The 13,498-nt window shown below is 44.4% G+C and overlaps 1 protein-coding gene across 1 annotated transcript in view; it reads left to right on the plus strand.

Annotated features, from left to right (window-relative positions):
- The first annotated feature begins 698 nt into the window (after positions 1-698).
- ATP6V0A4 (ATPase H+ transporting V0 subunit a4) overlaps positions 699-13,498 on the plus strand; it is a 67,393-nt gene continuing 54,593 nt past the window's right edge. Inside the window, exons 1-6 of the mRNA XM_056845787.1 lie at positions 699-732; positions 6,173-6,304; positions 7,101-7,179; positions 8,218-8,312; positions 9,473-9,598; positions 11,252-11,346. Coding sequence (XP_056701765.1) covers positions 6,188-6,304; positions 7,101-7,179; positions 8,218-8,312; positions 9,473-9,598; positions 11,252-11,346 — 512 coding nt within the window. The 5' untranslated portion in view covers positions 699-732; positions 6,173-6,187. The remainder of the gene's footprint in view (positions 733-6,172; positions 6,305-7,100; positions 7,180-8,217; positions 8,313-9,472; positions 9,599-11,251; positions 11,347-13,498) is intronic.

A 13,498-nucleotide genomic window follows, 5' to 3' on the forward strand; every position in this document is an offset into this window, starting at 1 on the left:
TAATAGCAGGAGATCTCCAGCTAGTACCTGGAGGTTGATAACCCTAGAGTGGGTGCTTCTTATCTCTAGCACAGATGCTAGTGAATTTGCACTCATGAACACTGGGGCCCTTCCTGTCACTTCACACCTTGTAGCTGCCAAGATAGGGTCTTAATTCTATGATATGATAATTCTATGATATGTTTTTTCTAGGATATCCTTGCCAAAAATCACTCGTTTGTCTTTCAATCAATTGTGTGGGAAGGGGTAGACCATTTCATAGTGAGCCAATGTCCCCAGACAAGACCTTCAGAAAGGGCATTACAGAGGATTTGAGCAATGATCCTTGCGATGAGAAAAAGGTTGTTAGAAGAATGTCCTATTTTCATTGATAGAAAGTTGGAGGGTTTCGCTGTGTATAGAAACATACCTGTGCCAACAGAGTACGGCGAGTCTGTTAGTAATGGCAACACTGCTTTGCTGACACAACACTGGTAGTTCTTGGCACACAAATAGGAGGTGGAAAACGTAGGCCAAGCAGGCTAACTCCTGATCCTTCCAGCGACAGTTAACAGCATCAAACGGTGGTGGAAAGACCTCTTTTTCTGGCCAGGACCAGTTCAGCTACACTAAGGACACACAGCTAAAAAAACGCCAGGTAACCCACTGTTTCATTTGCTGCTCAGTTAAGCTGGAGGTAGTTGCGGGATATTTTTCAAAGTCAGGCTACACAGAACAAAGGAAACTGGAGAGGTGAGATCCTAGTGCGGATAACCAAGGTAGTTCCTTAGGAGGCACAGCGGTTGATCTGCATGCCTACTGAATTTTCCTAAAAAGGGGAATCGCTTTATCGTACGAAGGTTGCTGAAAGATTTTGCCTTTCACCTAAAAGGAAATGGCTTACTAAAAAAATTAATGTAGGCCTTGACTAAATAGCTAAATATGTATTTTGAAACTAGCAATTAACATTTAACAGCACAGGATTTTGAGGCTCTCTAATTGCTGGTGTGTTTGATCTAATTATAATTCAAGTGCGAAACAGGGAACAGAGTGTAGCAGTCGTGAAGGTGAGTGATTCTTCATTTTCATCCATTGATGTGGATGAGGAAGCTAGATGGTATCTTGAATGTGATGAGGAGCAGAGAGACTAAGTGTGGTAATATTTACATTGTAGTGGGCAATATATAGGACACCTGTGAACTTTTAGGCTACTATCTGCAGGTCATAAATGCTGTAAGCTGCCCTGAGGGCTCCTGGAGAGCAATGTAACAAAGGTACAAATCTTGGCTAAATTGAACATTTTCTAGAGTTGTCTCCATCTATTGACTTTTCTTGAGCAATCAGGCTAAGGAATGAGGACTTTAATGTCCTCAAGTTAAAGTGTGGCTTCCTCGAGGTACCTGGCTGGCCACTGTGTGAACAGACTGCTGGACTTGATGGGCCTTGGTCTGATCCAGTGGGGCCTTTCTTATGTTCTTATCCTACGGATTTAAGGGGGTGTTCTTTTTGTTTGACATTCTGTTTGAAGCTATAGTGGGCAAAAGTGCTAAAAGTTCTGAAAAGCAGAGAACTGTGATAGGTTGGAAGCCCATAAAACAATCTGGACCCCTTTTCTATGCGTTTTCCCATAGATGGTAGAACATCAGTCTTTAGATTGGGGTTCAAATCTCCACTTAGCCCTATATAGCTCACTGGACTTGTCTCAGTATCTCAGCCTACCCTACCTCACAAGGTTGTTGTGAGGATAACATGGAAAAGGGGAGAGCCATGTGTGCCACTTTAAGCTTCTTGGAGGGAAGGCAGGATTTGAAAAGGAGCAATAAAGATTGTGAAAGTAAAAACCACTTCCACCTGCAATAATTGTGCTTTTCAAATGTTGCAAGTGGAGGACCTGCAAGGACTCACAGGCAAAATGTCATATCCTCACTCCCTCTTGCTTTTCCTTGTTGCCTCTCCCATTTTTCTCTCTCCCAACCACTCACCTATATACTTTTAACTCTTTCTCCCACTGGCAGCCTTTGTCCCTTCCTTCTCTCCTCTACCTTTTCCCTTTCCTCTCCCATCGTCATCTTTCCCTTTTTAGTTTTTCTGCTGCTCTCCTTCTCTGCTCCTCTCCTTCAAGCTTTACCTTCCCCCCTTTTCACCTTTTTAGTATCCCTCCCCCCAGTGACACAAATTGAGGCTTGGAGTCTTCAGCATTATTTTTGTGTTGCCTAGAAATCCCCCAAATGGTCACCAAGACATCACAACATAGTCTTGTGAGATCTCAGAGGCACACTTTTCTTAACAAGTTTTAGGTTTTTTAACCCCCATGTATTTTTTTAACATTAAAAAAAAAATTCCTGCAAACCTGCAGTTCTACCAGCCTAGTAAAACAATACCTGCTCTCTGTCCCTGGCCTAACTATGTGAATTTTTTTGATTCACACTCTATGGCCTGGTTCAGAATCAAATATAATGGTTTGTGTCCCTATTCCATATGGTGCACCCAGAGCTAAATCATAATGCAGCAACCTTGCTGAGGTTGGGCCATTCTGGGTGAGGATGGGAGACTGCCTGGGGAGCCTAAGTACACCAACCTCGATATATAGGGTTGCCAACCTCCAGGTACTAGCTGGAGATCTCCTGCTATTACAACTGACCTCCAGCCAATAGAGATCAGTTCACCTGGAAAAAAATGGCCACTTTGGCGATTGGACTCTATGGCGTTGAAGTCCCTCTCCTCTCCAAAACCCGACCCCTCAGGCTCTGCCGCAAAAACCTCCCACCGGTTGTGAAGAGCGACCTGGCCACCATATTGATATAAGAGTTATAGAGAAATCCCAAGATTCAAGTGGTGAGTTTACATTTGGGACTATTAATAGGAGTATTCCAAGTCTGTTACCTCCACCATGGTTCGCATCAATCATGTTGATGCAAACAATATTGTTACGTGTGCTCCACTTCTTTGAGCAGCAAGAAATTGCAGAGGTGGTCATTCTAGGGCTGGTCCTCTTTGGAGGAGCAAACCGAAAAAGGAAAAAAGATGGCAGGTGAGAGGTGACAGCTTTATTGTCATGTAAACCCCCTTCATGTTTCATTGTTCAAGCTTCATCCGAGGATCAGAGTTCCTTTGTGCTGAACAAAAGAATTATGATCCCCCAGATAAAGCTTGAAATGTGGGGTGGGGGGGGGGATTTACTGCCACTTATCATCAGGCATCTTTTTTCTTTTTTTGGTTTGCCGGCATGTTGCAGCCCTATTTTTCTTTCTCTTTGGAGGAAAGCACACTGGAGTTTTGTGGTATTTTTGCAAACTTTTCTTTATTTGCACATAAACAAGTAAAGCATAAGGGGGAAAGACACTCCTGTAGGGCAGTAGATCTACTACCCCACAACTCCTAAGAGACAGAAATCTTGTATCCTATTTGTACAGAATCCCTTCCTCTCTCTCTCCAACTCAAAACTGCTGTTTCTTTCTCTCATACACGCTCTCTGTTTTCTGTAAGATATGATGGGTCACTTGGGGGTCATCTCCTAATAATTAGGGCCCATTAAAAAAACTAGCCAAAGGTTCTGAGCCATTAACCTGACAAAGGAATGGTCAGCTAGCAGCTGCTGTGATCTAACAACTCTGTTACTTGTTCCTCGATTATCTGAAGTCCAGAGTGATATTCTGAAGGCAAATTCTTTGTCACAGCAAGAGAATTTGACTGGAATCTAGACTCAAACTCTTGTCTAAATCATGGGTGGGGCGGTATTTGTCAGACGGGGGTGCACTTGAAACACCCTTGTTTTCCTACCAGAGATCCCTTTCAGAGATGATACTCTTCACCACCATCTCTGCATTACAGAATCCCGAAGGCTCTTCTCCACCTGTTGTATGCTGTATTTATTTACTGTACAATAGTCTGTCCAGCAGCCTGATCTCATCAGACCTCGGAAGCTAAGCAGGGTTGGCCCTGGTTAGTATTTTGATGGGAGACCACCATCCAGAGTTGCTATGCAGAGGCAGGCAATGGCAAATTACTTCTGAACGTCTCTTGCCATAAAAATCCTAAGGAATTGCCATGAGTTGGCTGTGACTTTATACACACACACACACACACACACACACACACAGAGAGAGAGAGAGAGAGAGAGAGAGAGAGAGAGAGAGAGAGGGCTTTCCCACATTCTCAATTTCCTCACTTGTAAGTTCCTGTTTCTTCAGGGGTTTTTTCCAGTTCCACTTGTATTTTACTACCTTTAGTGGTCGATTCGATATCAAATAAGTTTATGTGCAGCGTAAAAACCTGCAGTTTAAATCTGCAGGGAGATGTGCTGGGTATAAACTTGTTTGATATCAAATCAACCACTAGAGGGAGAAAAACATGTGTGGAACTGAATGCCCCTTCCAAGAAACAGGAATTTACAAGCGAGGAAACTGAGAATGCGGAAAAGCCTACAGTCTAGCTTTGAAAGCAGAGGGTGTGAGCAAATTGATCATAAATTTACTAATACATTGGGTTGCCAGGTCTCCTTTTTTCACCAGCTGAAGCTTTTTGGAGTGAGGCTGGAGGTGGTGACCCCACGTGTGCAGCAGTGCATGACATAATGATGTCAACTCCGGTTTTACCCCGAAAGTGTTGACATCACATGGGAAGCTCTATGGAACCTATAGAGTTTTGGGGGAGCATGCTAGAGCGTCCCCATCATGATGCTGACACTTCCAGGGTAAACCCAAAAGTAACATCATCACATCATGCACAGCTGTGGGATCGCTGCTGCAAGCAGCCCGGTTAATTGGAGGGCTATTGCCCACTGGAACTGGCAACTCGGTAAGCCTACTCATACCAGAGGGCCTCAGAGATGATTTAATAATACTTAGCATTTCTCAGTAATCCTTACAATAACCCTGTAAGGTAGGACAGGTTGAGAGTATGTGATGGGCCCAAGGTCACCTAGTGAGTTTCCTTGGCAGAAGTGGGGATTGAAACCCAGGCTTCCCAGGATACTTGTTCAACACTTTCTCCATTATGATGTGTCAATCCACCAAATAGCCTGATTAAAGTGGACAGTTGTAAAATAAAATCACACTCTTAACTAAGCCTGTATAAAGGTAAAGGTCCCCTGTGCAAGCACCGGGTCATTCCTGACCCATGGGGTGATGTCACATCTCGACGTTAACTAGGCAGACTTTGTTTACGGGGTGGTTTGCCAGTGCCTTCCCCAGTCATCTTCCCTTTATCCCCAGCAAGCTCCGTACTCATTTTACTGACCTCAGAAGGATGGAAGGCTGAATCAACCTTGAGCCGGCTACCTGAAACCAGTTTCCTTCGGGATCGAACTCAGGTTGTGAGCACAGCTTGGACTGCAGTACTGCAGCTTACCACTCTGTGCCATGAAGCCTATAAAACCACAGCCCAAAATCACAAATAAGTAGCTGACTAGGGTTCCCAACAATGCCTTGGGAAAACACCAGGAGATTTGGGGGGGGTGATGCCTGGGGAGGGTGGAGTTTGGGAGGATTTGATGTCATATGCAGGTGACACTGTAGGCTACCTCCTTAGGTTGTCTCCCCTAGTCTGTGCAGTCTACTGTCCTATCTTTAGAATGTGAGGGCACAGAGACCAGGGCCTCTGATGATGACCACAGCTCATGGGCAGGTATGGATGGATGGTGGCAATCATCTGGGAAAGTCCAGCTTCCCCTCCACTAAATGTAGAAAGGACCTGAACATGTGGCATCAAGCCAACCTCTCACAAGCTGATACCATGCTGGGCTTAGAAACATACTCATAGAGTTGGAAGGGTCTGCCAGGGTCATCTAGTCCAACCTCCTGCACAATGCAGAAAATTCACAACTACCTCCCCCCACATACCCCCAGGGACCCCTTCTCCAGCCCAGAAGATGACCAAGATGTCCTCCCTCTCATGATCTGCCTAAGGTAATAGAATCAGCATTGCTGACAGATGGCCAGCTAGCCTCTGCTTAAAAACCTCCAGGGAAGGAGCGCTTACCACATCCCGAGGAAGCCTGTTCCACTGAGGAACCACTGCAACTGTTAGAAAATTCTTCCTAATGTCTAGACAGAAACTCTTTTCTTTCTTCTTTTCTTGTCACAAGTGATGTTATGTGCGTCTTTGCAAAGCTGAGAGGATTGTAGTGATGGGATCTCTTGTGTGAATAAGCCCTTAGATAAAAGTTTTCAGTATATATTTTTAACATCCCCAGAGAAGAGTGTGCAAGATGGCATCCGTCTTCCGGAGCGAAGAGATGTGTCTGATGCAACTTTTTCTTCAAGTGGAATCTGCCTATTGCTGTGTGGCGGAACTCGGAGAGCTGGGTCTGGTTCAGTTCAGAGATGTGAGTAGGCTTTGGGCGGACACCGAGTGTGGTCAGTGCTGCTTCGGGAACCAAGAGCAGAGCAGGAAGTCCTTCCAAAAGATTTCCCTTCCTTATTGTGCACTTCCTTGTTGTGCACTATTCCTTTCCTTATTGTGCACTAAGGATTATCAGGGAATCCTGTTAGGTGCATACTATTCTATTACACCTTCCTCAATATCATTACAATGGCCCTTGCGGAAACAATTCTGCTTTAACTGAGTAATGATCAAATTGGCTTTGGTACTTCCATATGTATCAAGGGAAGCTATAAAATTAACAATTGATGCTTGAAAATATACGTGTTCTGGCTAAAAGCCTGAACACAGTTGCATTATCTAAGTATATAGATAGATGATAGTTAGATGATAGTTAGCTAGACAGACAGACAGACAGACAGAGTAGGAAATAAGTAGGAAATGTAACAAAACTCTAGAACAGGGGTGTCAGACTCAGTTGTCACGAGGGCCGGATATGACATAAATGTCACTTGGTTGGGCCGGGCCATGCCTCGCCAGCCCAGATTGAGAGCTGGGGGATGGCTGCTCGGCTGGCTCGCGGGCTGGATAAAAGCTCTCAAGGGGCCGGATCCGTCCCGCGGGCCTTATGTTTGACACCCTTGCTCTAGAACCTTTACATTCAAAACAAGCCAGAAATCTTTTATTAGCATTGCCCAAGTTGATCCATCTATGTAATCCAGTTGTGTATGTAACAATGGAAAATTTCATTCAGTACAGTATTCCTTTTTTAAAAATTGTGTTGTGTAAAACTTCCACAGTTGAATCAAAATGTGAACAGCTTCCAGAGGAAGTTTGTAAATGAAGTAAGAAGATGTGAATCCTTGGAGAGAATTCTTCGTAAGTGATTTCTGATCATGTTCTAAACAAGCAAGCCACTGAATGGCCATATACATATATACATACACACATACACACACACACGCACAAGACTGAACTGAAGGTGTACAAGACCGAACCGAAGGTGTACAAGACCATTCTTTAGGGATGCCAGCATCCAGGTGGGAGCTCATTTCCAGACTACAGAAATCAGTGCCCCTGGTGAAAATGGCTGCTTTGGAGGGTGGGCTCTGTGGCACTGCACTCAACTGAGCTCCCTGTCCTCCCCGGGCTCCATCCCCAAATCTCCAGGAGTTTCCCAACCTGGATCTGGCAACCCCACATGGCCAGGGGGGACCTGGCAACCCTAGTTCTGTTCCAAGGGCACTTGGTAGGGTAAATGGTTTTAGCCATGTCAGTTCTGGGCTGAACTACACGTTATACCTACCACATGATTGTTACGGGGACTTGCAGCAGGACAACAGCTGTGAGTTCCCCTTGGGCACTCAATTCAAAAACACCACAGTCACCCTATTTGGATCAGAACTGCAGTGTGTGGGGGAGGAGGGGGTCCTACCTCCCCTTTTATTTTCCCAAACTGAACTGGCCCTGGGGGTTATTTACCCATGGGGCCTGCACATGACAACAGGGGGTGAACATACAGTCCCCTGAAGGAGCAAATAATGCCCCCTTGGCAAATTCAGGTCAAGAAAATGGCATGGGGGGAGGGAGGCAGGGACCAGCAGTCACCACACAACTGGGCCAAGTTTGGCCCTAGGGACCACTGCGTAACTCAGACTTTTTCCAGGAAGACGTTGCCAGGGGGAGGGAAGGTGGGAAAGCTGGAGAGAAGGGGCAGATAAAGGTAGGTTGGCTGGTGAGTGGGAAGGATGCAGCAAAAGGGAAGTGGCTATGGGGGCTTTCAGGAAAGGGAAAGAGGAAATAGTGGGGAGGAGAAAAATGAGATGCAGCCCTGCAAGCCCTTGTGGGTCCTCTTCACTTGTCATTATATATTTATGAGAAAGGTACCTAGCATGCCTCTGTTTGGTTTGCCTGCAGGTTTCTTGGAAAGCGAAATGGATGATGATGTACAGCTTCCCAAGTCTGAAAAGTATCCAGAGACTCCTCTACCTCGAGAAATGATTGACCTAGAAGTAAGGGATTTGGGACTCCCTCATACATGCCTCAGTCATGTACCAGGGATGGACAGCAAGGGAGGAGCTATTGGCTTTATGCCCTATTTGTGGCTTCCTGAAAAGCTAGACTTGATGGACCCTGGTCCAGTTTTTCTGACTTTCTTATGCTGATTTGGGCATTACACATCAGCGTTGGCTCATTTCATATCTGGGAAAATAGTACACTACTTAGAAAGCAAAGGAGCCAGTTCAGAAACGCACTAGGGCAGCTCCCAACCTTGAGAGGGAGAGCAGAAATTACAAGCCAGAATGATTTTTAAGTCAGAGTAGTTTGATCACTAAAAGACCTTTCGCTATTAGAAATTAACCAGCTGGGATTCTATAAGGATTCATAGATAAGAGAGAAACAATTTGGAAACCCCCCCCCCATCCCCTTTTAAGATATTCTAAGCTCTTGAGCAGGCTAATTTCTTTCCCCTGCACCTTTTCCTGACACTCACTTTTTCCCAACATGCCACCCTTTCTGTAATATATTAAGTGCCCATCAGGTTGTTTTTTGAGTGTCCCCCCCACCCCGTTTAGGTAATTGACAGGTCACATTTCATTTGCATCCCTGGGGAGTTTCCCAAGTAGCTATGTGGTCTAGTGGTTAGAATTCCGGACTAGGATAGGTGAGATCTGGGTTCAAATCTGTACATTTTCATACAGTTTGCTGGATGACTTTGGACTGGTCAATCTCTTTTACCTTCACCTACATCACAGGGTTGTTGTAAAGATAAAGCAGAGGAGGGGAGAATGATGCACACTACCCTGAGCTCCTCTGGGCATCACCATTGCGTGTTTTTCACTATCTGCATAGGGCACAACTAGTTTACTCTTTTGCACGAATAAAGCTGTGCAAACTCAATTAAATTTACAAATCTCTCATTGCTTCTCCTTATGCAGACTGGAGAAGGTTTGCTGTGGGGTTTTTGTGTGAGTGCATGTTATTTGATTAATTCATGAATTTTTCTCAGAAACAGTGATTTTAATATTCACTACAAGGCTGCCGAATACACTGAGACATATGTGGAGATATTTGCCATATAATAATCCATCTCCGTAGTAGTCTGCTTTGCCGGCAGTGAGGTGTGCAAAGGAATAATCGGGCTTGACTTTTTGTTCTGCTCTGGCTTCAGACGATTCTGGAAAGATTGGACGGGGAGTTGCAAGAAGCCAATAACAACGTGCAAACTTTGAGGCAGAACTTTTTAGAACTCACAGAACTGAAACATCTCCTGAAGAAAACCCAGGACTTCTTTGAGGTGATGTAATCTTTGAATATGCCATTGGCTTTCCAGAATATTTTTTATGTGAAGTGCCACCACTCCATTGCTGTTGTTGTTTGTAAATACCAAGCTTAGGGTCAAAGTAGACACGGTATTAATAAATTCATGTGTTTAAACCAAGGCTGGTTCTAGATTTTGGGGGCCCATAGGCAGACAGTGCCCAGGGACTCCCCATCTGCTCACCACCAGCCCCTCTTATGCCTTCTTTTCTATCTCCCACCTGCCCAATCATCCTTCTTCCACTTGCAAGCCCTCCCACAGTCCATTCTCAGTTCCCCTGCCCCATCTTAGCTAAGTTCCACAGGGCCTGCAAGATGGAGAGAATTAGGGTTGCCAACCTCTCAGAAAGTTTGGTAGGAACCTCACGTAGCACATTTGAATCAGATTATGCGTTGGCTGATGAAACTAATATATTAGCGAAAACGAAAGATCAATTCCGGAAAGAGCGTTTTTGTGCCCTGCGGTGTAGCTGCCGTTGCTGCGCGCGCCGCTTTTTTCATCACCGCCAATCGGAACTGTAAGATCTTTTTGTTCCACCCACACTTTCACTTTCCTGGATTGGGACCGGTTAATTCCGTCTACCTCCATCTGTCTATGAAGATACACAGGAATTAGCCTTCCTTATTAGGACTGTTTGAAAATTTGTGTTTATAATTGCATACTTGCCTTAGACACTGGATTATTTTCACTGTTAAGTAATGTAATCTTATAGGATTTTGTAAGCTGAATACAGCTATTTATTTTCATTTGAGCTTCGTGCTGTATTTCTTCTCTACTACTTCCAGTTGCAGCATTGGTGTTGTTTGTTAGTACCAGGAGGTTGGCAACCCGAAAGTGGGGCCTTGAAATCTTTTGGAATTACAACTGATCTCCAGACCACAGAGATCAGTTTCCCAAGAGAAAATGGCTCTTTTGGAGGGTGTATTCTATGGCATTATACCCCAGTTTCCTCAGGATCCTCCCCCCAAATGTCCAGGAATTTCCCAACCTGGAACTGGCAACAGTACTATCCCATATTTGCTAGGGTTGCCAGGTCCCTCTTCACCATCGGCAAGAGAGTTTGGAGGCGGAGCCTGAGGAGGGCAGGGTTTGGAGAGGGGAGGAACTTCAATACCATAGAGTCCAATTGCCAAAGCAGCCATTTTCTCCAGGTGAACTGAAGATCTATTGGCTGGAAATCAGTTGTAATAGCAGGAGATCTCCAGCTGGTACCTGGAGGCTGGCAACCCTACATATTTGCACAACCACAATTTTCAGGGTTCTCTATGAAGGACATGTTACTATTAAGCCAATTTAAGTCTGAGTTGCAGATATCTCACGTGACCAAAACCTGCCCTAAACAGGGTGGTCTCCTTTTCCCGCCCCCCCCCGGTCCCCGGCTCGCTCACCTGCTAACTCATCGGGCTCCAGCGTCGATCCTCAGCCCCTTGCCGCTTCGCCCACTACTTCGTGCTGTGCGTGATCGACGAAAACCCATTTTCTGTGCTGGTGGTTTTCAAACTCGACCAGGTTTTTTGTTTTGTCTTTCTAATTGTGTATCTTTTATTATTATCTTTAGGTCCCTCTGGGGAATAAAGCAACCTTTAAAATGCTTAAATAAATAAAGAACATATCATTGTTTGCTTTTAGAGGGAAACTAATTTGCCTGATGATTTCTTCAATGAAGACACTTCTGGCCTATTGGAATTAAGAAGCACTCCTGCAGCAGTTGCAGCAAAACTGGGGTTAGTAGCATTGGAGCAGATTTGGTTTAAGGAAAAAAATTTTTTTCCCCCTAGGGACATAATGTGTAATTTATTGGGGACTTTTCCTTGAAATATCTCATTGAAATGGAAGGCAATATGTTTCTGGCTAGCCCCAGAAATGGTTGAGTAGGCCTTCTTTTGGTTACCTAGCAACCACAACACACTTGACTCTTTCTCTTCCTCCAGCTGCAATGGTTCTTAAACATCACTCCACTACCGTTGATCAAATAAACAACATTATCATCACTACCCAGGCCCACTGAGCCACAAATAAAAAATTAGAACATAGAGACTGCACTCCAGACATGACAATATATATATTGTCTCAGAGCTCAGACATACATTCAGTGAGACTTTTAATCCTGACGGCCAGCAGTGAACTCCTTAATGTTAGATCTGATTCCAGTTTGCTGTGTGCCACTTTTTTAAGGGTCTGGGGGAGAAATTTAGAATCTGGGCTTTTATCCTCAGAGCGGGGTCATCAACATAAAATAACGGTCCTCCATTGACTATCAGAAGTCTTTGCAAGTGGGAAGATGGGGTTGGCTGAAACCCCAAATTGCCCCCATTTTCCCTCAAGCGTTCTGAGTTCCCCTAAGATTTGTAGATTGCCTTGTGGGATGCTGTTTGGTTTAAGTTAAGAATAATAGGGTGTGTTTGAACCACAGTTGTGAGTTGAATAAGTAGGTCCATTTCATCAGGAAAGCTGGGGAACTGTGGTTCTACAGACTGATTGTAGGTTAGAGATTTCAGCCAGGGGATTTTCTGTCCCCTCACCAAACTACCATGCCTAGGAAACGTAGGGGAAGTCCTGACTAGGGTTGTGCATATCGATATACCCAAACTGAAAATAAACTTGATATTTTGGCAATATTCGGGTTTCGGTTTTACTGACTACCAAAACCTGGAAAGCTTCCCGAAGCCGAACAGGCGATTTCTGAAAAAGCTGAATAATTATTTGGCTTTTTCGGGTTTGGCTATTTGCCTTTGCTCAGATGCACAGCTCTGTGCTTTCTCCCATTTTTCTATCGTTTTCTTTTTTGGACTGGTTTTGTTAGGGCCCCATAGTTGGAGCCGTTTTTCTCAGTTTGGAAGCTAATTTGCCCGGAAATCATGCTATGTGCCCCAGAAATGAAGGGAGCCCCAGACTTTGAGGTTCCAGCCTGCCAATTGGCTCTTTCCCCCAGTCCTCAGCAATGCAGACCTTCTGAACCTGAAAATCGATGGACAATTTGGCTTGCAAATGCCTGGAGCAGAGGTTCTCAAACTGTGCTCCAAGGAGCACTTGGTGCTCTGCGAAGCATCTGCTAGTGCTCCATGAAGAGATTGGAAAGAAAAATACTACTGTCATTCAGTTTAGTATATAAGTGCTAGGTGAAAATTAAGTGCTCCGTGATGAATTTCTCTCCTGAAAAGTGTTCCATGGCTCAAAAAGTTTGGGTACCTCTGGCCTGGAGGAATGGGGGCCCATAAAAATTGGACCCCCTGTCCCAATGTTTACCTAACTTCGTTGACCATCGAAGGAGAGTCCCTTGCAGCCATGCTGCCAATTTGGTGACTACCTCCAAAAATGCTCCCACAGGAGCTTTGAAAAAAATCCCCATAGACTACAATTGACCTGAATTTTTTCAGTAAACCTGGAAATAAAGCCGAAATCAATCTTTACCGATATGGCTTATTTCAGGTTTACTGAAAAAAAAATCAGGCCCAATAAACTCGAACCGAAATTTACCCCCCTTTTTTTTGTACAATCCTAGTCCTGACAGTTAAACTTGTATAAAAAACAATGTAAGTGCATAATGTAGATATAGCTTGGAAGGGAGAAATGAAGCAGGGCCAGAGGTGACATTTTTCTTTTCTAAACCACAAAGTTTTTATTGACCGCACTGTACCCTAACTGAGAAGCTTCTCATCTACACTGTATTGTTTCAGAGTCTGGACTGATGAAGCTTTTGTTGCCAGGCTACTAACCCTCTTTATGCAGCACATAGTTAGACAAATATCTAAAATATGTTATATAACTTTAAAAAGTCTGAAATGAGTATGCTATCAACCTATTCTTACTATATCTATTATTAATAACATACCAGCTGTTCTCACTTCAATCACCAATTGGATACCACTGGTATGC

The sequence above is a fragment of the Euleptes europaea genome, chromosome 3 (genome assembly GCF_029931775.1).
Source record: "Euleptes europaea isolate rEulEur1 chromosome 3, rEulEur1.hap1, whole genome shotgun sequence".
In the NCBI taxonomy this organism is placed as follows: domain Eukaryota; kingdom Metazoa; phylum Chordata; class Lepidosauria; order Squamata; family Sphaerodactylidae; genus Euleptes; species Euleptes europaea.